The sequence below is a fragment of the Poeciliopsis prolifica genome, unplaced genomic scaffold (assembly GCF_027474105.1).
Source record: "Poeciliopsis prolifica strain line A6 unplaced genomic scaffold, Auburn_PproV2 SCAFFOLD001, whole genome shotgun sequence".
Taxonomy (NCBI): domain Eukaryota; kingdom Metazoa; phylum Chordata; class Actinopteri; order Cyprinodontiformes; family Poeciliidae; genus Poeciliopsis; species Poeciliopsis prolifica.
Window position 1 is genome coordinate 5,504,042 of NW_026562376.1, and position 27,918 is coordinate 5,531,959.

The 27,918-nt window shown below is 35.9% G+C and overlaps 2 protein-coding genes across 3 annotated transcripts; both read right to left on the minus strand.

The window, feature by feature from the left end:
• Positions 1 to 109: 109 nt before the first annotated feature.
• Positions 110 to 21,622, minus strand: arid3b (AT rich interactive domain 3B (BRIGHT-like)). Of its 2 annotated transcripts, none has more exons than XM_055041113.1 (9): positions 21,105 to 21,622; positions 18,508 to 19,059; positions 7,473 to 7,547; positions 7,304 to 7,376; positions 5,400 to 5,583; positions 4,212 to 4,468; positions 3,235 to 3,567; positions 2,422 to 2,511; positions 110 to 1,201 (listed from the first exon to the last, which is right to left on the minus strand). In XM_055041113.1, exons 1-9 carry the CDS (start codon positions 21,126 to 21,128, stop codon positions 1,062 to 1,064), a joined length of 1,728 nt encoding a protein of 575 aa, XP_054897088.1. In that variant the 5' UTR covers positions 21,129 to 21,622; the 3' UTR covers positions 110 to 1,061. The 2 variants fall into 2 exon arrangements, with proteins under 2 accessions (XP_054897088.1, XP_054897078.1); XM_055041103.1 differs by having other exon boundaries at positions 4,200 to 4,468.
• Positions 21,623 to 23,845: 2,223 nt separating this feature from the next.
• On the minus strand, positions 23,846 to 27,708 carry LOC129366964 (cytochrome c oxidase subunit 5A, mitochondrial). The gene is made up of 5 exons (XM_055041124.1): positions 27,550 to 27,708; positions 26,771 to 26,887; positions 24,504 to 24,625; positions 24,305 to 24,414; positions 23,846 to 24,236 (listed from the first exon to the last, which is right to left on the minus strand). The coding sequence occupies exons 1-5, from the start codon at positions 27,620 to 27,622 to the stop codon at positions 24,233 to 24,235; spliced, it is 426 nt and encodes a 141-aa protein (XP_054897099.1). The 5' UTR covers positions 27,623 to 27,708; the 3' UTR covers positions 23,846 to 24,232.
• Positions 27,709 to 27,918: the final 210 nt, after the last annotated feature.

Sequence of the window (27,918 nt, forward strand, 5' to 3'; positions counted from 1 at the left end):
CCTGAAATTGGGTCACTTCAGGTTTCAGTGTGAATGTAGCCAAGATTGAATTTAACAGAATAAATACACCAGCTCCAGCTGCTTTCCAAAGGTTTTCCAACACCATGAATCACTGTTTTATTTCTGATGGCTGCCCATCCAAAGAATGAAACTCCAGCACAGAGGTAAATACCAAAGTCACAGCGGCAGCAAAGATATGTTCTTCTTGATTGTCCACATCCAGATTATTTTTAGCTCGCGGCTAAAGGAACATGTTGCATATTTCGAGTAGAATGAGGTAGCAATGTGTCAGTGTTCGCCTGTCCAAAACAGGAGGTCATCAACCATACATTCTCTGCTTTTGTACAAACACTGCAATACATTAGCAGATAAAGAACATGGGAAGACGACTGAGGTAAACGTTGCGTCACTTCAGCATTACAAATAGTTCCCTGCTTAAACACAAGTCTCACTTTCACAGCAAACAGGAAATAAATGTTTAAAACTAAATCTAAATGATTAAATAATAATAATAAAAAAGCAGTAAATCGATCCATCCTCTCTGCACACTTTCTTCTTCTGACAGTTTCTGAGAAAACATTTTCTTCCCTGAAGTCCTTGATGAAAAGCATAAAGCATCAGTCAAGTTAACCTGAATAATTACAAAAGGCATCAGCAAAAACAGCTAAAGACAGATGCTACGACATCAAGCTAAGGCTTTATGGTCTCTGCTAGCTACACATTAGCAACTACATTCAGATTATTATGCAAATAAATTCAAGAACTTATTGGTGTCACTGAAACCCAAGCAGAGTCCATTAAGGATGTTCATTGTGTGTTTTGCAATCTCTGTCACGCTCCTAAAAAAGAAAATACTAACAGCTACAGTCAACTGATATGAATCTATATTTATGTGAATGTTTCAAGTGATATAATCCGGTTTGAGAGACTATCAGAGTGAATGAAAAGTGATTAAGTGAAAAAAAGAGACTTTTTTGTGCGTGACATTATTTTTTTCTGAAGTGCCCACTTTTTAGGTACCAGAGGCATATTAGGTGCATCAGAGACAGATTTTAAAAGCTTTAATTTGGTCCCTTTGAGGAGGTGGAAGACGAAAAGGATGGGCTGTGAGAGGAGGAGAGGGCGCTGAAGCCACTGGTTCCTGCGGGAGTTACGGTCTGTGACGACACGGGAGCGGAGGTCTTCTGGGCTAACAGCGTCCCTGCAGCACAGAGGTAAGACGACACAATCAAGTCTCAATCTGTGCAAACACCACTGTGAAATTAGCCTAAACAGCAGCTTACACTGCCCAGCAGAAGCATTCCCAGCCCTTAAACTGCATTTTTTTACATTTCAACCATAAACATCAACATATTTATTTGGGATAGACAAATAGACAAAAAAAAGTAATAATAATTTTAAGAAAAATGGCACATGCTTAGAGTTAGGGTCAGAAAATCTGCTAAGCTAGTGGACACTAGGGAAGTCCACCATATTTTTGTTAAAACATATTCGATGTTTCAAAAAATTTGGAGGTGCACAGCATCATAATTTGTTTGGCCATCAAGTCGGTGCAGGAAGTTCAATGTGTCAACCATGAATGTACTGCGGAGATATATCCGTTCTGCATGTTGAGTTCTTGATGTAGCTTTGCAACTAGCTAAAAGAAATGGGAGGAAAACACAGAATTATTTATCCTCAACAGTAGATTAATCTGTCTTTCCTGTCACTCTTACTGGTGTTTAAAAAAAAAACTTATTTAAAATAACGCTTAGCCTGGCAGGGGTAAGTACAGCCTGGTGGCCCTCCAGACTAATAATACACTGGGGGAAACTTTTATCAGGTGGCATTTTAGCTTTATCTGTGACATGTGACACAATGTGTTGATGCAACACATTAAAATTATGTGGTTGTAACCAGGGATCCACTTTTTGTCACTTCTGATATCAAAATCTGAGGTTTATTATCGATGGATACGGATCCGATACAGAAAAATAGATCTGATTGACTTAAACACAGACATAAATGAATTACAAATTTATTTGATAACTTTGCACCAGTTCAGCACAATTAAATACAGCAAAACCTTAATCAAACATGTAAAAACAAAACAACTTTAAGTTATTCAGTGAGTGCAATTAGGAGTGTAAAAGTTGATCTAAAATGAACAATACAGAACATGAAACTGACAAACAATAAGTTACTCAAACATGTAAAAACTGCAACAAACCTTCTCTCAAATGGTTCACAAATTCTACAAATAATGTAAAATAAATAACAAAGCATGACGTCACTCAGCACAAAGCATAGAGGATCGGCCACAACGTCACCAACACAATACAGAATTTTTTTCCAATATCAGGACTGACACAGAAATGAATATCTCTAGTTGTTACATGAATTAAAAAACTCACGGTGGACGAATAGTTTTTCATAACTGACCTGAGTAAACTGTCCCGTTGACCTCCACAGACACGCTGATACTAGCTGGTCCCTTGGTAGAGATGCTGAGAGACAAATCCTTTTTCATTTCTGCAACCCAAAGAAGCCAGTTAATAGCAGTCCTACCACATTGTTTTCCAAAACAATTAATCGATTAATCGTGATTTATCGATTAATTGGAATAATCAACTAATTTAGTTCATCGTTAACTGGTGTATACAGACTTAACTAAAGCTCATTTGCTGAAAGAATAGAATATTAGGGTCAGTAATTAAGCCAAAACTGTACAAAAAATATAAACATTTTGTAATTAACAATAAAACCAAAACAAAAAAGCTTATTTTCCTGTAAATATGTTCTTCTCTGAATTTCTCAGGTGGCATTTTAGCTTTATCTGGTACAAATTCTGTCCAGTTATTAATCGGTTACGCGAAGATAATATGAAAAAATGAATTCAATACCACTACTCTGTGTTGATGTGAAGTCAAGCAGAAAGGACACAGTTTTTCATATGTTGATGGTAAAAGTATATTTTTTTAGCTGCAGATGCATCTTTGACACAATGATCAAGTGTTCACTAAAGAAATACTACATTAATACTATGAAAATGTTTATTTTCATATTTAAAAATGAAATCAATACTCATTTGCATTGTCTTATGTATTGCTAATAAAGAATACAAATAAGGAATCTGCAGAAAGTGCCAATTTTTAAAGAAATCTAACTAATTAACAGCACAAACTATTACTAAAATAATCGCCATCTGCAGCCCTAATCGGTTGTGGTGAGGAACCAGCAGCAGAAGTGACACACCATGGCCGTTGTTGAGCTTCAGGCTCACGGGGTTGAAGTGGGACGCCATCGCCAGCAGGTTCTGCTGCAGCGCCTGCTGCATGAGACGCTGCTGCTCCTCTGCAAGCCGCATCATTTTCTTCTCCGGACCGTCGACTGGTCGATCCAGCCTCTCCCTGAGATGCTCTAACGTGGCGGGCTGTGCAAGCTGATGATGTGGATGATTTGGATGATGTGGATGGTTGTGCTGCTGCTGCTGGTGGTGCTGGTGCTGCTGCTGGTGCTGCTGCTGCTGCTGCTGCTGGTGGCCCAGAGCCATCGGCAGCCTGGATATGACTGGTGTTGAGTTCTCATCTGGTCAAAAAATAAAACAAAGAAAAAAGATGGAATTACTCAGGCTAAATCACTCTTTTAGTTTATAAACATCCAGAATTTACATAATGGTTTAAAAGCCTGGCGGGCCACCAGGCTTCACTTGGCCCCCCAACAGGCCAAGCTACCTCTTTTTCTTTCCCATTTTTAGCAACATAATTCAAAAACACAAAATCTTACCAAGTAATTCTGATCTAGTTTTTAATACAAATATTTTACTACACTTGAAATAAGACAAACTAACCTAAAAGTAAATTTTCATCAAGATATAGAGGCTTATTTTAAGTAAATAATTTCTAAATATTGATGAAAAAGTGCTGGTTCTATTGGCAGAAAAATTAACTTGCATCATGGGCAAAAGTCTTGCTATAAGTGAAATAATCTACTAATGGAAAAAAGCTCTTTTTATTAAGTAATTATTTACTTAAAAGAAGCTTCTATATCTTGCTGAAAAGTTACTATTAAGTTAGTCCACTTAAAATAAGACAAACTTAAATAGACTAAGGATTTTGTGTTTTTGCAGTGTTGATTGACATAAATAAGCCAACACAAAAACATATGTCCTCCTCGTTTCACATCAAACCTAATAATTTAACCAGTATCCTGTTCAGTACCTGCTGCCCTACCTGCACTCCGTTTTAAATTTGAGTTGGCAGACAGGCTCATGTTGATGCCGTTGTGAGCGGCCGGGGGAGTGAGCATGGTCGGTGAGGGCAGGAGGGAATGTGGGGCAGAAGACTGGGAAGGAGAGTAGCGGTAGAGGCTGCTGGTGTAGCTGGGACGGCGTCCCTCTCTGCGGTTGCTGTCGATCGCTGCCTGCAGCTCGCCCGGAGAGCTCAGGCCTTTCTTAGCGCACTCAAACGGATACAGGTATTTCATATACCTGCAGGGAGACAAAACGCAAGAAAAGAAAAAATTATTTACAAAAGCATTTCATGTGTAAAAAGTTAGGGGTAATTTACAGTTTTGTAATTTAATCAGGGCTGAAATGATTAATCAGATTAACTTAATTTATTTGTTTAGGACACATTAATCAACATTAATCAAAATTTATAGCTGTGTAAATATGCAGGAATTAACACAATGGCAAAATTTTATCTATTGTTTTAAGACAACTAACTATACAATTCAGAGGAAAGAACGCAGCACATATAGATCTATTAAAAAAGAAAAAACATCAATAGAAGGAATCATTATCAATCATGATTAACTGATTATTGAAATAATTGTCACCTGATTTAGTAATTGATTAACTGTTGACTGGAGACCACAAATTTAAAATAGACCAATTTCTGAATGGAAAATATTTTCAGATGAGTAAAATAAGCCAAAAATTTATTTTATTGAAAGGAATTCTGTTTACAGAGAGTTTATTATGTGTCTTATTATTTCAAATGTATGTGGTTTTCATATCAATTATTATTTAATATTTTTTTTGTGTGTTTTCTCTTAGATATTTAAAATATCATCCAGTTCCTGTGTTAGTGTTAATTATAGTTTATTGTTCTGTAGGACCAATTGCTGTTATTGATATATTGGTTGAAAATAGTCTCAAAAACAGCAATGTTATCACATTCTGTAATTTTTAATAGTGTGTGTAGGTTATTCTATAGGATATACTTTTGTAAGGCACTGCTTATAGTTTTTAGAGTTTTTTACCAAACAAACATCAATTAATTACCCAGCTTCCTTTAATAATATTTAGAAATGTATTCAAACTGAACAAGCAGTTCCTTCCTTCTGTATCTCCTCATTATGAATATGATTCTCTTATCCTGCTGTGTTCAGTATTTGCGTTAAAAAGGGAGACGTACTGCGTTCGCAGGGTAAAGGCTGCGCTGGTGATGGAGGTGGGCAGATTGAGGCCTTTGGTGATTTCCCTCCAGATCTTCTTGTTGATGACCTCCACCAGTCCTCCCTTCTCCGTCACCAGCTTGTAAAGCCTGTACAGGTCCAGCACCTGCTTCGCCATGATGGGAATGCGGTTCACAGGTGTTCCTGCGCACACGGAAAGGAACGGACGGAAGGAAAAACCGTGTTAATAGAGACTAACCAGGAAGGTTCTGCTGGGCTACCACTGCAGCCGGAAGTGACCCAAATCCGATTTTTACTCAAAATAAGCGCAAAAAATAACAATAGTGTGACTCTATGGAGGGAAAAGCAGAGGCAGACTTAGAAATGAGAATACCAAAAGCAAAAATGATAATAAAAAATATTAATAAAACTACAACAAATGGATTAATACTTTAGGATTAACATGCATTGGTGCAATTCCATTCATATTTTGGTCAAGCATTCATAATTTTCAATAAATTTCAGATATTTCAACTGTAACTGGGATTCAGATTAAAATAAATAAATAAAAACTGGGGATGATCTGAGCACTCTTTGTTTATGAATAAATAGTGTTGCCAGGCAGAATATCAGAGCAAAAGAAAGTTCTATTTTTTTGTTTGTTTTTCAATAACACTCCAAAAGTTACCACATCTCTAGAAACTGATTCAGGTTGGATGAATGCAACACAGCTGTTCAGACTCGGGTCACATTTGAAAATATCAAACATCAGATTTCAGTTTGCATTCGAAAAAAATCCCATCTGTTGTTCAGACGGTCAGGAAAAGATCAGGTGCAGGTCATGTTGAGGTAAGAAAAAATTGGATTTGTGTGACTTCAGCCTGCAGCGTGACCGTAGCCTTCACAGACAATTAACAAGCGGACAGGATGAGGACATTTTCTGACTTCCACACCTTAGGGCATTAGGTCAGTGTTAGGTAATGAGGTTTAGCTTGTATAATCCATGTCGATTGACTGGACAATGAAGCTCATTTCAGATTGATGGGGGTGGGGAGCAGCAGCTTTTGTTCATTTGATCACAGCGGGAGGAGGGCTGGTGGAACTAACCGGGCCTGCAAGTCACACTGGTTGACAGCGAACTCCTCCACTTCTGACTTGGAGCAAAGCCAATTAAAGGAGAAGACTAACACAGAAATACAACTAGTTTGTGCTTAAACTGAACACATGCAACAAACTCACACCACCGCTCCAATTTCTGAATTAACTAATTATCATTTTTTTTAAATATTCACAGAGTTTGAACTTTTCCTCATTTTAATTAATCACAATCTGAAACACATTTTACTTAAAATGAAGTGGACTGGTAATGCTACATAATTATTCAACTTGTACACAACTTAAATCTGAAAAGTATGGTATGCATTTGTTAAATTTTTAACAAATGCATTAATTAATTTTAGATCACAGCATATCAAAGTGTCACAATGGCCCAGTCAAAGCCCGGACGAAATAGAACCTAGAATCTTAAAAGTTCATATTTGCAGATGCTCTTTTGTAAAGATTAACAAGCATAAAATTTGGTTTCTAGATTTAAAAAGCAGGAAGTGAGGAACAAAAAGGGCTTATTTAAGTAAATACAGATACATTTTATACTTTTAAAATATTAATTTGTACAAAAAAAAATTAAACCCATTCATAATATCTTCCACATGTTGGTCTATTGCTTAAAACTCCAATACAACAGATTGAAGTTTATGGTTAAAATGTGAGAAAATGCTTGTAGGGGTTTGAGTACTTTTGAATAAAGTAGAGCAATTTTTAAAATCCGACATTAAAATTAAAGAAACAAGGATCTTCCTCGTATAGAGACTCGACATTGTTAAGAAAAAAATGCATCTAACAGAAAAAAAAGTGAAAAATTTACCCCGTTTCTGCATGAAGACAAAAAGCTCATCAAGAAACTCCTTCCGTTGAGGATCGTTATCCAGTTCATAGAGCTGCATCAGAAAAAAAAAAAACAAGAACGATAAAACACAGTGGGGTTGTTGTTTTTTAAATATATTTATATTATTTTATTTCCTACGCCGTCCAACCTTGGCAAAGTCTCTGGACGGTTCTCCTCTCGCTTTTGCTCCGTCAGATTCGTCCGTCCAGACGCCACTTCCTCTCTGCAGACGCACAGACTTCATTTTATTACCTGCATGTTTGGAAGTTTACGTCCAGCAAATTTTACAGAAACAGGCAGGAAAATCAAAAACTCGTCACGTTATAAATAATGTTATCTTTTTTTTTATGTGCACAAACTGTCCAGATTTATTGGAAACCTGATTCATTTTCTGCAGCTTCAGCCTCATAGTCAAAAGTCTTACAAAGTATTTCTTGTCCAGTTTTTTTGCAAATATCTTGGTACACATGAAATAAGACAAAACTAACTTACAAGTAACTTATCAATAAGAAATAGGAGCTGGTTTTAAGTGAATAATATTGATGAAGAAAAAATTGTTCCATTGGCAGATTATTTCACTTAAAACATGAGGAAATCGTCTTGTTATAAGCAAATTTATCTTGTGTGTTTGCTTCACTGTAAACACACAAAATCCCACCAAGTAGTTTTCGTCTAGTTTGTAATGTAAATATCTTAGTTTACTTGAAACAAGACTAATTTGCCAGTAACTTTTCAGCAGCTTGTTTTAAGTCAATAATTTGCACTTTTTCTTCAATATTGAGGGATTATTTACTTAAAACAAGCTCCTAAATCTTGCTGAAAAGTTACTTGCAAGTTAGTTCTGTCTTATTTCCAGTGCAAGACGATATTTGCACTAGAAATTAGACTATAAATACTTGGTAAGATTTTGTGTTTTTGCTGTTTAATGCTGTTCCTGTGAGACATTAAATTCTGACAATTGAAACTCAAACTATCTCCATCTAATTGCAGCTTCCTTTTCCACCTCTTTTCGGGTGGCGCATCGTCCTTCCGGTGCGTTTTTCCGGGGACGCCCGCTCCTGGGCAGAGTGGAAACTGTTCTGAACTTCCTCCATTTGTGGATAATTTTTCTGATGGTGGACCGATGAACAGCCAGCTGTTTAGAGATCCTCTTGTAACCTTTCCCTGAACTGTGCAGATCTACGATCCTTCTCCTGATGTCTTCTGAAAGCTGATTTGATCGAGGCATTTTCACATCAAACAACCTTTGCAGTTCGGAGCTAATGAACTGCTGTGCCTTTATTTATAGGGAGGGGCTCCAATCCTGTCTGCTTAATTGAAACACCTGCAAGTGGAGACCTCGTTAGCGATCAGGACCACAAACAACCAACAACTAGAGTTTTATGTGTCAAATAAAAGCATTAAAAGTGGAAATGGGGAAAATGATGCAGCTGCAGAATGAGAGTATTGAAAAAATTTTTTACAATCAAATCAAAATATTCCTTGTAGACATAAATATTATAATAAATTAAAATTAGCTTTATAATTTCCATTCTGATTATTAGTACTTTTTGAAGAGCAAATTTGTTTATAGATATCTTTGATATATTTTATTTATGGTTTTGGTTTTGCATGGTTATTATTTCATTTTTATTTATTGTGTTTCTATTTTGGATAACTGAAATGTTTCCAAGTGCCAGTGTTTAGAGTTCTTTATAAAATTATATTGTATTTTATGCAGTGAGAACTTGCGTCACCTTCCTGAAATAATGGCACAACTAATCTTTTTTTTCCCAAAAGTGATTATTGCAAAATAATAAAAAAAAAAAATTAAATTTTTATAGCCAAAAGATCATTTTGGCTAAAAAAAAGAAAAGAAAGAAAATACTTTTGGATAAATACAGCTTGGGTTATTATTTAGGAAGGTGATATCAATAATTTCTGGAGCTGCTTAATATGGAAGTGTTTAATAATTACACTTTGCAGAGGACAAGCTTGTGCAATTTCTTTCGTTGCACAATCAGCTTTAGATTCTTCCGTGCAGCTCAAAGCATCTTTTAACAGATCAATAGTGTTTCCCAGTCCAGCTTACTTCATCATCAAGCAAAGCTAAAACCTGCTGCAAACTATAAATGATTAAACTTCTTCAATTTGTAACTGTATGAAAACCCCATCCTTACAGAGTGCTGCCGTTTCATACTGAACGCTGCTACTTCACATCCGGCCATTTTTACTCCTACAATTTCAACATGAGCTAATTGCTAAGTCAGAGCAACACAGCAGGTCTAGTTTCCTGTTCATCACATTTTCAGCTGCAGTCAGAGCATTTCAGCACAAAGCTGGAAGTCTGAGGTACAAATGTCAAAGAGACCAGGTTAGAGACACAATCTTTCAGTCATGCAAACTTATGTTTGTTTATTAACCACCACATTCAAACTCGTGTTAAATAGTAGTCAGTACTCCCCTGCCATCATGTAAAGTAGCTCTGAATAATCACAAATAAAAGTTCTGAAGTTCCAGTTGGCGTCTTAAAATAAAATGTATGGCCTGTATAGAGCTTCCAACCTAAACAATGATCTGATTGTGAAATAATATCAGAGAAGTAAAAACTATTAAGGAATTTCTAAACGATTCACTGTTAAAAACACACAAAATGTTCCCCTTTGTTCTAGTTTCCAGTGCAAATATCTTAGCACTTTTGAAATAAGTCAAGATTAACTTAAAAGTTACTTTTTAGCAAAAGACATACAGGATTGTTTTAAGTAAATATTTTTTTTAAATTGATGAAAAAGTACTGGTTCCATCAGCAAATAAATTAACCTAAAACATGGGAAAAATGTTTTAAGTGAAATAATCTGCCAATGAAACTAGTATTTTGTCATCAATATTAAGGAAGTAACTTAAGTTAGTTGTCACATGTGCTGAGATATTTGCAGAAATACTTGGTAAGATTTTGCCTTTTTGCAGTGTTAGATCTAGGAGCAAGTGACATGGACTTCCTTATGTGGAAATAATTGGGATACGCATCTGATGTCTTTCAAAGCGTCTGCATTCTGCATTTTATGTCACTGATGTGAGACATGCATCAATTCTGCACCACAAAAATCCAGAAACTGCAAGTCCAGACGAAAACAATGTCAGAAAGTTATGATTATGAAATAAGCATCACATCATAATCCACCATGGCTCCCACTACGCATCTAAACAGATTCCCACACAGTGCTTCATTAAAGCCATTGCTATTGGTTGTGTGTGGGTTTTTTTTAATTAGCTGAATAAACTATCCATAAACGGCTCTGTGCATTACTATTTCCATAAACAGAGCGCCGCTGCACGGTGTGACATCAACGTTCTTCTTCAGTGCATGTGTGTCGTTTCGGGGTCGTAGATCTACAGAAATCTGATTGCTGTTAGTGGAATGAACAGCCATGCAAATTGAAAGAAAAGAGAGAAAGAGAGCATAAAGATCAGCTGAGTGAATAAAAAACTGTTTTTATCTGATGTGATGTAGAGTGAAAGCAAGTCAGTATCTGAGGCTTGAGGACAAACAGTTTAGGTTTGGATTCCTAACCTGCAGCGACTCCAGGTCAAAGGTGAACCAGATGTTGTGGATTTGAGGAGAAAATGTTTATTTCAGACGTTAAGAGACTCAAGACTGAACTTGTAGCAAAAGTAAAGACGGAGACTTTACTTAGAAAAAGTGACTTGTGAACATCTTTTCAGTCAGCTATTCAATTTTTTTTTTAATTTTCTCTCAAAAAAATTGTTTTTCTAATGAGTTGTACAGGCTATTGATCCAATTAAAAGATGGAAAACCTGAAAGGATTTATGTTAAAACCGGGGGTACTTTCAATATCTACTATGATGTTTCACAGAGATCAAACCAGATTCTACTTTGTGTTGGTAGATTAGTCAATTTCTGTTTGTCTACAAGTAATAATTACACCTCATTCAAACTGTGATCAAAGCAAATAACTGCAGTAGTTAGATGTGTTTTTTTTTTGTTGACACCAACTATTCAGACTCTTACCAGATGCCACTGGTTTCTCACCAGTTTGAAAGAGTCTTTACATTTACTAAAATGTGAAACACTCGGGTGAGTGGGTGTGGTTGCTATGAAACGTATTGTATGACAACGTGATATGTCAAAACAAAAATTAAAAAACAAAGCCAGAGTGGGGAGAGCTGCAGAGAAGGCATGTTAAAACCAGTTTTTACAGTCTGGTTTCACCGCCTTGGAAGTCATATCAAAATGAAGCCTATTAAATCTTTTCCTGCTGCCTGTAGATGCGTCTGAACCCAGAGACCTGCAGCGGGAACATTAAATTTAAATAATGTGAAGATCCATTATCCTGTCCTGTAGTGCAGACTATTACTTATTGGATCCACACAAAACACTGCAGTAAAAAATTCCTTGAAGTCACAATGATTTGGTATTCAAATCAACTGCTTCATAAAAATGTTATGAAAAGACAAATTTTCCGAACACAAACTATTCCAGCTTCTCCATTTCTGTTTTCTCTACCCACTGAATGAAAAACAAACACATTTTAACCAAAAAAATTCACCACACACAGACACATGCCTGCAGTTTTTGTTAACGTTTCATAGGTTTTATTTTGAAAGAAACTGATTTGGAAAAAAAAAATCTTTTTCTCATTTTGTCATTAAAATACCAACATTTCCACTTAACTTTATATTTTGATCCATCTGATTTTTAAGTATTAAGTCAGGGCTGTGAAACTCATCTTCAAAAATTGGAATATTCTTAAAGGGCCGATTTTATTGATAAAACCCATTAAAGCATTGAGACACCTGGTCCTCCGGGATTTCGTGATTGTTTTTGTGGTTTTTTGCAATCAAAATTTCATATTATGTGGTGCTAATTTAGAAATATTTGAAAGAACTTTTTATTTTTGAGTTTTATTGGACACAGATGAACTTGACACCAGGTAAGGCTGAATCAGCAGTCACTTAACCACAAATTATCTACCAAATTTGAGAACATTTTACAGTGAAATCAGAAAAAATGTGGGGATTTGTTGATTTTGCGGATTTGTGAAAAACTGGAGGTGTAATTTTGAAACTAGAGGGCCAGATAAAAAGCTACGATGGGCCAGATTTGGCCCCCGGGCCCTGAGTTTGATACATGTGATTGATAATTTGATCCGTACTTGAGTAGATTTTTTTCCCAGTACCTTTTAACTCTTACTTGAGTTCATTTCTTTGATGTCTAGGTTTTACTTTTAAAGAAATAAAAATGTTAAAGTAGTGCTAATGTAACTTGAGTACATTTTTCCTACCCACTTCTCACTTCGACCGCAAAACTTATTTTTTTGAAAAAGCGAAACCTTGAAAGCATCCAAATTGGGCCTTTAGCACAAAAAGTGGACAGAGCTTAAATGAATCAGGCTCTTTGGGAAGTTTAAAGTGACGTGTGTTATTCCTCAATCACCATCCCCCCCTTCAAGCAACCAGCAAGACATTAAAGGTTAAATATGTAAGGGCAGCGTGAGTGCAACTGCGCAGAAAAGCCTGCTGAGAGCTCATTTTCTAGCTGAAGTGCTCTGAAAGCTTTATTATGATGCAGGCATTAAAACTGAAAGCCGACATAGAATGTGCGTTTTTTTCCACAACTTTCATTCAATTACATTGCTCCTGTTTTGACGTTACAAATCCTGGATTTCTGTGCCTTACTGGAGATTTGTCAGCGTCGGACTAAAGCATGTCAATGGCATACAGGTGATCCCCGTGTTTAGATGATCATGTTGTAGATTAAAACAAGCATGCGTTACAGACAACAAAACATGTTTTTATATTGGACATAATTAAATCCCCTTAAGATTGCCTTTGTGGTCATTCATAACATCAGACTTTTCTCAGAGGCGCTTTGTTTAGCAATTATGCATCATATACAAATATTACTGCTCACTTAATGTTTAATGTGGCAACAAGATGTCATCTGAGGCTAATAACCAGAATATTTTTTCAGCCTGGGAACCATTAATCAGTTAGCTCGTGTGTTTATAGTAAAACAATTCAAACTGGAAACACTGGCACACAATTAGCAGCTGCATCGCTGTGATAAACCCAGATGTGTCGCTTGTTTTCTAGATTTACAGCCACATTCCTCTTAGAGTTAACTTCCTCTCACGCCAACAGGCCACTTTGTGTCTGGGCTAGTCCCCACACAGTTAGCAAACATTTGGTCAAAAACTACCATCTGTCCAATAAGGAAGTCTATCTACACTTTAAAATGTTTGGTTCCACTTGAAGCCTCAATCCACACTAAACTGGGAAACTAGCAGGAGATTGTAACTGTTTCGCTGGACAACCAAGTTAACTCCAACTAGCAAAACAAACCAATACCAATGCATTTTTAACACTTAAATATTTTCATTTGTAGAGGTTATACAGTTGTAAAGTGGCATTATAAGAGACACCAACAAAGCATCTACAAAAACAATCTCCAACTTATTGCCACAGAATTGCTGATTTCTTACTTCATTGTGGCCAGATTTTGTTATGGTTTGATTTTTCTGATTGAAATGCAGCAAAACTCCACCGGTCTGTCTTTACACTGCAAAAACACAAAATCTTACCAAGTTTTTTTTTTCCAGTTTCTAGTGAAAAAAATCTTTGTACACTTGAAATCAGACAAAACTTACCAACAAGTAGCTTTTCAGCAAGATACTCGAGATACTGCAGCTTGTTTTGAGTACAAATACTAGTTCCACTAGTAGATTTTTTTTACTTATAACAAGACATTTTTCCCATTTTATAAATGAAATAATCTGCCAGTGGAGCCAGTACTTTTACACTTTAAAACAAGCTCACATATCTCGCTAAAAAGTTACTTGTAAGTTACATTTGAAATAAGAAAAAACTTTTAAAATTTTTTTTTTAAGGTTTGGTTGATCCTAATTTTTTTCTAAGTTTATCCTACATCTGGATTTATTCTGCTGGATTGATTGAGTCAGCTACTTTCTGAATATGGCAGTGAAGCTGTTGATTCTCAATCAAATAAAATTAGCTCCATTCATTAATTTTTTTAAAGACAGAATGTATCTTTTACGAAAACATATTTGTTTAAAATGTCATTATGCCCTGACAGTTTCTTATGAGACAGATAATATGTGAAAAGACGAGCTACTATTGCCGTATGTAGAAAAGTAAAATATAAAATAAATAAAAAAGAAACTGACAAAAACAATAGGTTTACTAAATTGTTAAAACATGTAAAAAATAAACTGCAACAAAATAAGAAGTGCAATTAGGAATTATAAATATAATGTAAAATAAATCATAAACCATGATGTCGCTCAGAGCACAAGGCATAGAATTAGACTGAATAGATCTGCGTTTATGGATCAGGCACATGGTCATCAATAACCAATAGATTTTTTTTTGAATATTCAATACTTTCTCAAAACTAGATATTAATAGTCCAATCACATTTCTTTACTATTGCCTTCAGTCAGAGGCTTCTTCAAATTCACTGTAACACAGACTGCTACAAGAGATATTTCCTACCAACAACAATCACTATCTACAATAACTTTAATAAATTTTGAATTAATACAAATTACAACATTAAATTTCCCTTTGGGATCAATAATGTGGTTTTGAATTTAAAACTCAACTGTTTAAAAATCGGAGGCCATTTCAATCCCAAGTGTGCAGAAAATACTTGAAATAGCTTTAAAACTTTTTTTAACATAGTTGAATGCATTTGAAAAACTACTACATAAAGAGGTAAAGGTCGGACATCTTCCTTATTTAATCATTACTTCCACTTGACTGCATCAAAGCTTTTTTCTATCACAACAGCCATTTGAACTTCATCAACCATTTAATCCAGGTAACCATTTTTATAAATATGTTACTTTTAGCGATCAACATTAAGCTTTAGGTCTTACTTTAGTACAGCCATGTTTTTATTAATAATCAACTGCTTGATAAAATACACATCGCCTCTTGACTGTCGGTACTTTAACTGTGTTTTCTACACACATCTTAAAGACAATTTGTTTCTCAATTTTCAGGAGTTAAAGCACGTCTCACACACATACACACGTTTGTGTAGCTATCTTTGTTGGGTCTTTCCATTGACTTCCATTCATTTCTATAGTCTGAACCTTACCATTACATACATAACCCCAACTCTATTCAAAACTTAGTCCTAAATCTAATCCCGGACCCCTGACCCAAAACCAGCATTTCCCCTTGTGGGGACCAGGCTTCAGTCCCCACAAGGAGCAGTGGGCCCCCACAACGTAGTGTCAGGAAACCCACACACACACACACACACACACACACACACAGCGTTCCTATGTTTGAACTGCTGTTGACTCTGCCAATAGCCTCAACTTGGAATTTCTAATAAAGGACGCTGACCGTTCCAGCAAAAACCCATTGAAGGTAGATAAACATCCCGTTCCTTTCCGAAATAACCAACCCCCAACTTATTGATGAGCCAGTGAGACCAACTACAGGTCTATTAACAAAGAGCCTGTGGTTAATTGCTCAGAGCTTTCACACGTCCTGGGAGCCCTGATAACATTCAGCATGCAAGTCAGAAAAGTGTTTAATTTAGCAATGTCAGGCTAAGTATTTTAATTTACGTCTTATGTTGGGCAATGAATGGTGCTGAAAGTAGGAATTGGGGCTGACAAACATATCTCAATATAAGTGTCTCATATCAGTCAGTATTGATGATTATCGACTAGTTTTTTTGTTTCAAATGTTGGAACCTTTCCTGTTGTAACCAGTTTTCACTCCGTATTGTTGTTTCTTATTATTAACTTTAAACTGCTGCCGTGGCAGCTTGTTGATCCCGGCTAGAGAAGTTAAATCCCCCAGAATGCAGTGCATTTCTGCATCGCAGTTCAGTGAATTATTGAACATTTTATCGGCTGCATCATCTATCGATTTTGATTACGTGTGTATTGGAATATATATTATTAATGAATTTATCTTCATTTATGGATGATACGAATTAATACAATCAGTAAAAATCTAACGTTACTCTTATTGAGCCTGATTAAAATGATTCACCAGTCCAAATGGATGTAAACGAAAATTTAACCCTTTAATCTGCTCCAGCAAGTCAAGATCCTCCAACTATTTAATGAACGATGTGGTTTCACTGCAGGCTTCTCAGAAACTATCAGCAATTATTACTACAATATGGCTCCTTTTTTATACTACAGATGTGAGGCAACTCTGAGTTGATGTCAATCTCTGGGTTTTTTTTAGGTCTGAGCTGCTCACTTTGATTTTGACCATTTTAGAGTTTTTCTTCCCCAATGTTTTTAAAAGATAAAAAAAGGTTCCCATAGCTTTAATTCTTTTGCAAAAATAAAAGATTATTTCCAACTATACATCAAAGCATGAGTTATGGAGTAAAAAGCAGCGCACAACCTGGATAGTTCACCAGTTCATCTCTCATCACCTTTATCTCGAGCTAAACTAAAAGGCAACAAAGTGATTTATCATTTAATGAATAACATGGAAATAAATAGTATCAATCAGAGCCAATTTAGCTGATACAAACATCTGGTGATAAAGTTCTGCATCAAAATTAGTTTCTTTGTAGTTTGGGTCGTTTTATGCACACATTTGTAAATATCTAGCATATATGAATGTACATCTGGTTATGTTTGCTGATAACCGACGATCTAATGTCTCAAATGAGGTAATGCAACTCATAAATAATATTTACCAGTAGATGTTTGCCTGGGGTTATTTTGGAGGTTTAGTCAATAATATTCCATAAAAGAGCAACAAATAAATGGAAATTTGATACAACACAAAGTTTTCAGAACAAAATACAATTAAAAGTATTTTTCTGGTTTGAGGTTTGTTTTTAAACAGTTCATCTCTATAATTTATGAAGAGCTCTAATAAATATATAAACTGTTTTAGCCAAAAGATGTTTACATAAATTAAATTGAAGAGGAAATAAACTGTGAATGCAAAGGTGCAAACTGAGTAGGAAGTCTGTTTATTCCACATGATGGTTTTTGAAAATCTTGACAGCTGGTACTAAAAAGCGTGTTATTAATCTGAAAATTATTATTTCTGATCTTATTTTAACAAACAGAGACCAGAATTGGCCATTTTTATCCTAATCAGCAATGAGGAGGCTGGTTAAATACTAAACTGTTCATTAAAAGCATCAAAACTAAGAACTCCCACCATGTTTCAGACTATAAAAGGCATCAACATCTATTTCAATATACAATAGTTTGAGGTTTAAAAAACATTCCAGGTTATGGACTTGTGTCTCGTCTTATTTCTTGCAGTTAAAAACAATTGCATTGAAATTATGAGCTCGAACTTGAAAGAAAATCAGAAATCAGTATCAACTGTGCATTTCTGGTAATTAAATGCTGAAGCACTGGTAGGAATCCACCGTTTTGAATATATTAATAATGTGAAAACTGAAGGAAAACCAGGTTAAAAGAGAACAATTTGTGAATAAATCCTTGGAAACAGAAGAAAGGAAAACAGAAGTAGCTGTTTTCATGCAGAGAGTCACCAGCCCAGCTGTCCCTCCACCCGCTGGCCTCATTAATCATAATATGTTATATTGACATGAGGCTTTTCAAGGGGAATCCACAGAGAACGACCAATCAGGAATGATTCAGAGCAAGAAAATCTTTTTCTTAAAAAACATCTGGGAACCATCACCATCGTCAGCACTAGCTTTGGATTCATGATTTCCATAAACACATCAATACAGCAGCAAAAATTACCTCTGCTCTCATTTTTCGCTGCAAAAACACTAAATATCACCAAGTATTTTTGGCCTAGTTTCTAATGCAAATATTAGAAATAAGACAAAACAAACTCACAAGTAACTTCACCCAGATGTAGGAGCTCGTTTTAAGTGAATAGTTCCTTAATGTTGCTGAAATAGTCCTCGTTCCAATGGCGGTTTTTTCACTTTTAATGTAAAAATATATTTTCATGAAGTGAAATAATCTGCTGAAAGATTGTTGTTCTTTCAGAAATTGGCCTTTTTTTATCTGCTGGCATCAAACTCAGTTAATAATTTCAGTCCTAAACAGAAGCTGCAGGTGTTTGTTTTGACTTTAAAGAGGTTAAAACATTTATAAAGCTTTTTTAGGACAAACAGACATCTGCACCAATAGAAAATATGAACACTGTCGCCAACTCTGGAATCGAGTGCAGCCTACCAGTTTGAAGAGCTCATCGTAACCCCAGTCAGCGAGGCCGTTGGGCGACGTGAAGCTGCTCTGACCCACAGGAGGCAGCAGGTTCTTCTCCTCCTGCTCCTCTTTCACTCTTGGAGGCGAAGGCTCAGACCTTTGCTCCACGGCAGACAGCAAAGACGTGGAATACGGCTGGAAGTGGGAAACATGTTGGAAACTCATTTTCCTCTCTTCTCCCTCTTCCTCCAACTCATCCCCCCCTTCAGGCTCCTGCATCTCCCGCTGTTCTCTGTCCGAATCTTCGCTCTCCTGCTTCAGCTCCGTCTGGTTCAGGACGGTTTGGGGGATCGGTCCGTCCGGTTCGTCACACAGCAGGGGGTCCGGCCTGGAGCCGCTGGGCCCTCGGGTCGCCGCGGCCTGATGGGCCAAGAGGAACTGAGCTTGAAGGAAATGTTTCTCCTGCAGGTTCATCTCCAGTTTGGTTCCTGGGTGCCTCTGCAGCTGCTCCATCACCGCCTCCAGCTTCACGCCTCCAGGAACGGACTGCTGGAGACTCCCCTCGTCAGAAAGGTTCGACTGTGGATGAAAACAAACAAAAAACACAAAATTATCAGAAGCTGAGAAACCTGATGCACCAATCAGTTGGCTGAATATCATAAGGTTTCCTCCAGAAAACACCCTGTGGTGGCCCGTCATTCATCCAGCAGCCCGTCATGTTTTTGAGTTAAACAGTTTTTAAAGTAGGCAGCAAAAGTTAAAATATCACTTGATACTAAAGCGTTACTTAACGATTGGAAGATTAATACCTGAACACTAAGTATAAAGTCTTAAAAATGCAGACATTTTAAAAAGATTTAAATAAATAAGCAATGCTAAGCCTGGTGGCCCACCAGGCTCACAATACACTGAGGGAAACCCAGAATCAGAATTGTAAAGTTTTTTCTTTATCGTCTCTGATTGGTGATTGGAACAGGGCTTATTTGTTTGTTTTTTTAGGAATAATTAATACGGGTTCACCAATTGCCAATCTTTACAAAGCCTGACCTTCTGATTCCAATTTTGACTGATTTTATTCTCTGAAATGTTGCTAGACATAGGAGGGAAGTAACAGTGGGGTGACTATTATAAACTGAAAACACGCAGATGACCTGGTGGGCCAGTCAAACGTCTCTAAAAGCAGAACAGCACAGCGGCTGATTTTAGACCTTTGATGAGGTAAATAAGATCAGCTTCACAAATAAGTAGAAGCCGATCTCCCAAATAAATTGATGCACCCATAATAATTAATGAATTACATCGAGGTCATCATTTAATCTTTTCTGTAGATCTATCCTAAAAACTGATAGACAAAAACTCTTTTTTGGTTACTTTGAACATATAACTGGAAAAAACTAAGAGCCCGCTGCACTGAACCCCATTGAAAACCTCTTGGTTACTCCACCAAATATTGATTCCTGAACTCTTCCTGAGTTAAAACATTAGTATTATTGTTTCTAAATGAATGTTTTCTTGCTTTCTTTGCATTATTTGAGGTCTGGAAGCACTAAATCTTTTTTGCTATTTTGACCATTTCTCATTTTCAGCAAATAAGAACAAAATAGAATAAACAACAATGTTCATTTTACTCAAACATATAAAAAATGGAAACTGGTCATTTTAAGTGGTCTCATTTTTTTTCCCACAGCTGTATATTACATATATATATACACAATTTCTGTACATTTGATTAAAAAAAAAAATAACGGATTTGTATGTTTCCAATCTCCCACTTTATTTAGCATTCTGAATTAATTTTGTCTTTTTTTATTGCTGTATGTTTATTTTTGCATGTTTTGCCTCAAACTTCTACACAATAACTCATATATGCTACAATAAGATTTTTATATAAAATGAACAGAAACAGGAAAAGATTTTTCTTCTCAAAACAGCAACACTGGTTTTGATTTTACTTTGCAAGTTTCCAGCAGCATTTATCATCCAATGACACCCAGAAATTAGATTTCATGAATTAAAACAAAAGTTTTTGCAAATGAGGTTGTGCTTGTTTTAGTTTTTGTAAAAAAATAAAAAAATATATGTAGAAACTTTCTTCAAAAAAATTAATAGGGCATATTGTAGTATTTGATACATAGAACCAAGTTGAATACTTATGATTACATTTGAAATATTTGTTCTAAAAAAAGTTTTGCGGAGTAAATAAAGTGAACCTTAAAATAAAACACAATCGGTATCGATCTGGAAAATAATGATCGGTTCATTTCTAGGGGATGAATGAACCGATAAATCGTTAAAACAACTATAACATCAAAGTCATCGGTGGAGGTTTATTGCAAATTTAAAGTTAATTTGAAGTTTTATAAGCTTATAAATAAAAACAGACAGTCATTCATTTACATGCATTCATCGCATGATAAACGTCCCGCTTTGCTAAACAGCGGCTAAATCGTGAACCATCTCACCCGGCGCCGTGTTTCTGTTGCAAACAGCGCGTTTCATTTCCCAGCTGGATTATCCTGCATTTCAGAGACAACCTCGTGGTAAATCTGCCCTCTGTAACGTCTTCATCAACCCACAGTCGCTTTGTTACTGTAACCAACAGGAGTGGGAGCGTCGAAACTCACCATTTGCGCCTTGGAGTAATTCATCGTCGCCAACAGGTTTGTTTTGTTTTCCTCGGTTCCTCCCGGCAGAATTCAGTCACATCTCCTCAGCAGCGCCGTCCTGCAGGAATGCGTTTTCTCGGGTTTTGTTTTGTTTTGCTCTTTTGGACCCGGGGTGACGTTAAAAGCCTGGGTTGGTGTGGGAGGCCGGTGCGGACGGAGCTGGAGGAGGAGGGGTAAATAACGCGCAGTGTTACCTCCCTGGTCACTGCGCATGGAAACTCAAACATCTTTGATTGTCCCTGACGAGGTGACCCCCTCACCCACAGCCCGGCTGAATGAAAGGCCCGCCCCGTGCGTAAAAAATCCTCAACTGTTTTTCTTTTTGTCTTCCTTTCCTGTCCTTGTTGGGAGCGATGAGAAACTTCCCACCCTCTCCACGACAAAACTCCCACTCGATGCACAACCCGGATTATTATTCAGTGAGATAACGAGAGCCCTGCTGTTAAAGAAAACAGCATAAAAAAGGTGAAAGCACGTTAAACTTAAATCTAAACTCTCCGTTTTCTCCAGTTGTAACTAAACACCCCGCGGTTCCAGCCAATCAAGCGTCTCATTGTTTGCGTGACGTTTGATTTTGGGGGACAAACCAAATATATATTGTATTTTTAAAAAAACGTGGTGTGTATTTGAACCACCTCATCTACAAATAGTCTGCGACTAATAATGGATAAAATCAAAGTTGAGCAATTAATTACATTTACTCGATTACATTTTAACTTTTTAGAAAAAAATCACTTTCAGGAGTATTTTTTATTACGCTTGTATGTTTTACTTTTACTTGAGTGAAATTTCTAGATTTTCTATCCACAGGATGAAAAGCAAACATAATTTATCTAAAAGTTCAGACCCAGACCTGCAATTTCTGTTAAAGTTTCATAAGTTTTATATTGAGAGAAAATGTTTTCTTTTACCTGATTGTTATTTTATTGTTACTTATAAGATTTATTGTCATTTTCATCCTTAAAATAACAGAAATTTCACTTAACTTTACATTTTAATCCATCTGATGACTCAGTACTTCATACTTTTAGGCAAATACTTTTAACTTTTACTTGAGTAAAAATCTGTTGATGAAGTGGTACTCTTATTGGAGTACAATTTTTGGGTTCTCTGGTTAAAATATTAAAGATTGAAAGCAAAGAATTTGTTAATTAAAAAAAAAAAAAACATGTATCACCACCATATTTCCCATTTGCTGTCTCTGGATGACTTTTTTCTGATTTTATTCTAGCCGTATTTGATCAGATTCTCCTACGCGAGTTGTTGACCCCTGCAGCTCCTCCAGAGTCACCATTGGGTTCCTTGGCAGCGACTCTGCTTGGTAGGTTCTTCGTTGTGCCAAACCTTTTCCATTTCCTGCTGACGTGCCGGATGGTGCTCCGGGAGATCGTCAAAGCTCTGGATATTATTTTACAACCAAACCCGGCTCTAAACTTTGACTTTGAGATTTCTTTGAAATATAAGGTGCGTTACAAATAAAAAATTTTATTATTATTATTCATCTCTGACCTGCCTGCTGTGTTCCTTGGTCTTCATGTTTATTCTCTGAAGGATTCACAGAAAAACTAATTGGATCACACCTAGGTGGGCCTAATTTACCAATAACTTTTAAGGGGAGCTGAATACTTACGCACAACTTTTCTACTTTGCATTTGGAAAGACTTTTAAAAATGATACACTTCACTATTTTGCACCACTTTAAGTTAATCTGAGATAATATTTGAGAAAAAACTCAGCAGGTATGAGTATTTCCCACAGGGCATTGAAAGAATGAACCAGAACTTTATTTGAAGTGCTTCTATTCTTACTCCAAGTGATAACGCTGTGGGTGGTAATCCCTGGTCATAGTTGCCCCACCCCGTCCTAAATAAAGCCCAAGGCAGAGGCAGTTGACATGTCCTGATTGATTACAGGATATGAACATAACTCTGGAGCAGCACTGAAGACCTTTCATGGATAAATGCAAAAAGAAACAAGAAAAGGGAAAAAATATACAAAAAATGCCAAATTTAATTGGTTTTCAAGATTAATTTCTACACCAATCTGCACATTTGGGTATAAAATATTTACCTACTTCAGTTAGTTTCAACAAATCTTGTTGGTTTACTCTACAGATCTAATGAAACCACTGAAAATGGCCAAATCTATTCAATTATTATACAAAAATATGTTAAAAAATATAAATTATCTTTGTAAACAAAAAAAAAGGCTAGATTTCCGAAAACTAGAAAAATTATATGCATGTTTCTAAAATAATTTTATAGGACTATTTGAAATTTGTATGGGTTCTGATTACATATTTGTACATGGATAAACAATATTCTTAATGATTATGGATTGATATGAAGAAATGTGAACAACTTAAAAACTAAAATGCTCAATGAGTTTTCATTAAGCATTTATGAAAACTCATTACGTTTTCATTGAGTTTAATGCCGTCAGTCAAAATAAGGCTAAAAATATAAAATATTTTTATGCATTTTATGAAAATATATAAAAACATTTTTTTATTTTATATATCTGAAAAATATAAATATATGTAGTTTGCGTATGTCTATATAATATTTATAAATATAAATATATTTGGCAAATATTTAATAAAAAATAACATATTTTACTCCTATATATAAAATAAAATCCATGCTTTAACTGATAGAATTTTTAAAAAAAAATCCCAAATAGTAATCACATTCCACCAATGCCATCATTGATAAATTTTATTCAACCCGCAAATACATTTTCCCTGAAATGAACAGATGTAACGCAGACGTGATACAGTAAGATGAATCCTGACATTCCTGTGACTCTGCTGCCCCCTGGCGGCAGGCCCTTCACAAGCGTTCAGATGGTGTGAATCTTTTGGTAATGCTTTGATCTAGAGCAACTTGTACTTAAGTACCTCTAAGCAGATTGTTGAACTTTCAAGAAACAAAAATAAAGATAAAATTCCAGTATGTGTACGACACATGAAGATAGTATATTTATCCATATTTTACAAGCAAAATAAACCAGTAAAGGCAAAATTTAATTCTGAGGTGTTTTGATGAGGCCAACATTTAAATGCAAGAGCTCGATCTTCTTGTACATCATCTGTGGAAAAAGAAGGGTTATTTAGAAGAGATGAAATTTTTGATTTCAATTAAAATGAAAAAACATACATTTTATCAAGTCCAAGCTCTTCAGGTGTGGAAATGCCGAGTTCGCTTAATACAGGCTTGAGCTCCTGGATCACGTACGGGTAGATGTCTTTATGAGGCCCGGCTTTGTCCTGAATCACAGTTAAACACCATTAGTTTACAACTAAAATCATTTTTCATTTTTGGCCGACATTATTCACAGACTTTCTGAATTTCTGACCTTCACCGCCTCCAGGATGCGGATGGCGCTGGCCAGGTCGTTTAGTCTGCGGCAGGCTCTCAGCGCCGCCTCAAGAATCTTTGGTTCTGGTACCAGGTCGTACCCGATCAACGTGTTCATCCCTGAAACACAGTTTACACTTTACGAGCTGCAGGAAACACAGAACAACCTATTATATTTCTGCAACCGGCGGCTCTGATTTGTGGTTCTAAATAACTTTTAAATATAAATATAAAAACAACTGGAGCTTCTAGCAATTTTACAGTTTTTCTTTTAATAATTTAATTGAATAAATGACACCAACAACATTTTTATATCTAATGTTCTTGTCTTTATGTTCCCTTTTTCCAGTATCGATTACATCCATCACTTGTTGCTAATACAAAAAAAAAAAAAAAAAAGTTTTTTCTGCATTTTAAAATCTAAAAATAGAAAGAAGGTGGAAAATTTAGGGTTAGGGTTTAGGGTGGAAAATGTAGATTTTCTTTCAAAAATAAATTTTCCATAGTAGATGCATGTCAAAAGTATATTTTCAGAAAGTCTGTAGATAAAAGCGCTGAGAAGCTGGGAGCATTTCACAGATTATTCTTCTCATACTGTGACAGTTTAAACAAATATGAAACAAATATCTAGATTTTCTTTCATAAAAAGTTACACACTGCAGCTTTAAATCTTCCATGCAATTAAATTGAATTTTAAATCTTCTCTTGAATTTAATCTGGACCCGATTCCTGTTTATGCTACTTAAGTTTTATGAAATAACAGAATATGAACCCACAGCAAAACCAAAACAACTAAACAAGCTCTGATAGATGTATTATTTATATATAAAATAAAAGTCACAACCACATTTCATCAGTGGACCAAAAGATTATAGAAAAATATTTTTAAATTGTTGGTTTAGTTTTTATTATCACTTAAAAAAATTGTAAGAAATAAATATTTTGTCTATTAGCTTACTCAGAGCTGTGGCTACTAAACAAACCATTAAAAATACAACAAATCACAGATTAATCTCAATAACTGATTTACATGAGTCAAAAATGCTAACATAAAACTTTAACACTGATTTATTTCCACAAAAAAAAATAAATAAATAAATAAATCATGCAGTTTGTCACATAAAGCAAGTAGAAATGTTTTTGACAAACCAAACCATATTTGGAAACATTTTTAAAAAAATAAACAAAACTAATTATCTAATGTAACATTTCCTGACTTCTCACTTCTCACCGGATGACAAGCATTGCTGTCTAAGTGCTTCTTTTTCCTGGTACTAAAAACTTGAAGTTCAACATATATTGGATCAGCTGAAAACAAAACAGCATTCACCATTATTTAGAGCAGTTTTTTTGTTGTGATAACAGCAGCCAAAAAAACAAACGAAAAAAAAGCTAAAATGCTGGATTTTGTTTTTAAAGCGTTGAAGTAAGGAACTTATCCAACAAATTAAGAGACAAAGGTTCTATCTTTTCCTATAAATGTATCAAAAACATAGCCAGTAAGCTAAGAGTAAACTTATACAATCACTTCTGCTTCCAACTTGGAGAGTAAAGACCTTAAATCAAATCTTTACGGCAATGAATTAAAAAATAAAACTCCAGATGCGGAAAAGCTCCTTCTATGGAAACACAAACGTGTATTTTATTGCATCTCGCTGTGCAATGAAAATCCCTAAACTCAAGTTTCAACTCGAATTACAGCAAACTTAAAAAAACTGATCTTTATGTTTCCAGGAATCAGTAAAGCAAAAAAAAAAAAAAAAAAAAGAAAAGCTATTACACCTCTACTATCATAAGGAAGATGTAATCTAAAAGTTTTGAGTACAAAATGACTTAAAATGCAGAAGGATGACATAATGAGCACTCCTCAACACTACCATCTCAAAAATAAGATGGTTATGACAGCAAAGGACCATCCAGCTAACTACATTAATATAATTTCCTATTCTAAGAGCTCATGTCTGCAATCCACAACACTGCTGATAAAAAAAAACTTTCAATTAAGGTTTAATCTAAAAACTGTTGAGAGACAATCCAAACTAATCTTAATACAGTCTGAAACTTAAAAAGATCCAAATGCATGGGTGTTGTGATGAGGAATTAATCCAGACTAATTGAGTCTAAAATTAGTCTGTCAAACCCCAGTTGACCTACAGTTAATATTAACCAACCTTGTGGAAATAACTTCCTCTTGCTGAAGTGCAGCACCGTTCTGCACAATTATTTGTGTTGCGTTTTATAGATTTGGTGTGATTAAATACCCACCTTTCCTCAACTCCCATGCATCGATGTCAGGTTTGTTGAAGTATGTAACCCAGCGGGCATCAAACTCTTCATCTGTCTCCTGTTTCCCGTGAGAGTAACACCTTGATGCCACAGGAGCTGTGTGATAAAAACAAAACAACACTTTCAGTGGTGTTCAGGGTTACACAACGTTGTCACATGGAAGGTCATCAGAGGTAAAGTTTGCAGGGAGTGAAGGAGAAAAAGGGCAAATGCTGCGCGTCAGGTGGATTACTTCCATTGTCCGGATATAGGACTGCACGTAGCTGATGATACACTTACGCATTGGATACGTAAGATCTACTGTAAATCTAATGGACATCCTGTAGATCATTCTAACCTAGAAAAAAATGAATTAGATAAGCTGCAACATCGCGTAAGCATCAGAATGATTTGGTTTTCTCAGGCGCTGAAGACGCCGCCAGTTCATTTTAGTGCGAATGGTTCATTCAGCAGATGAACTAACAGCTAGCATGTTAGCATGTCCCAGCCGGGTCACGGCAAGGACACAACTACCCCGAGCGAAACATTTGGATAATATCACAACAAAGCAGCCTCAGATTGTGCATTTTTACGTTTTTTATGTTAACCAATTGACCAAGATGTTAAAAGCTTTAATTAAACTGAGTGTATTGTTAAGCGGGCGGCTGGTTAGCTAGCTTAGCTGGGACCGCAGTGTGCCGACAAACACTGGATATCCGCATGAACTTCGCCCCTACACCTTCACACTCAATTCTCAGAGAGAAACAATAAACCAATACCTTGGCACCTCGGTTGTGTTCGAGTTAAACTCCGCACACCGGAGACCGACAGTCGGACGGCAGCTCTGAACATGATGCGGCACAGCCAGCGAGACAAACCGGTGCGAATTATCCGGAGGAAGCGGCTCAACGGCAGGCGCCAGCTAATAGGTGAGATCCTTCTGCGCATGTGCAAAGCGGAGCTCACTCTTGACCTGTTTTGGTCTGCCACGAGTGGCATGAAATGCCACGCAAAAAGGTTAACAATGTTTCTACAAATACCTTACACACGAGCCACAAAAGGACAAAAAATCTTGACTGATAATGATAAATTCTTAAATATATATATATATATATATATATATATATATATATATATATATATAAAAA

Excerpts from the sequence above, each read along its gene's own strand:
- arid3b (XM_055041103.1), bottom strand. The coding sequence starts at position 21,128 with ATGAATTACTCCAAGGCGCAAATG. Across the intron at positions 3,568-4,199 it reads GAGTGCAGGTAGGGCAGCAG|ATGAGAACTCAACACCAGTC; the intron begins GTACTGAACAGG and ends TTTTTTGACCAG. Across the intron at positions 2,512-3,234 it reads GAAGCTCAACAACGGCCATG|AAATGAAAAAGGATTTGTCT; the intron begins GTGTGTCACTTC and ends TTTGGGTTGCAG.
- LOC129366964 (XM_055041124.1), bottom strand. The coding sequence starts at position 27,622 with ATGTTCAGAGCTGCCGTCCGACTGTCGGTCTCCGGTGTGCGGAGTTTA. Across the intron at positions 26,888-27,549 it reads AACACAACCGAGGTGCCAAG|CTCCTGTGGCATCAAGGTGT; the intron begins GTATTGGTTTAT and ends TTTATCACACAG. Across the intron at positions 24,415-24,503 it reads GCATCCTGGAGGCGGTGAAG|GACAAAGCCGGGCCTCATAA; the intron begins GTCAGAAATTCA and ends ACTGTGATTCAG.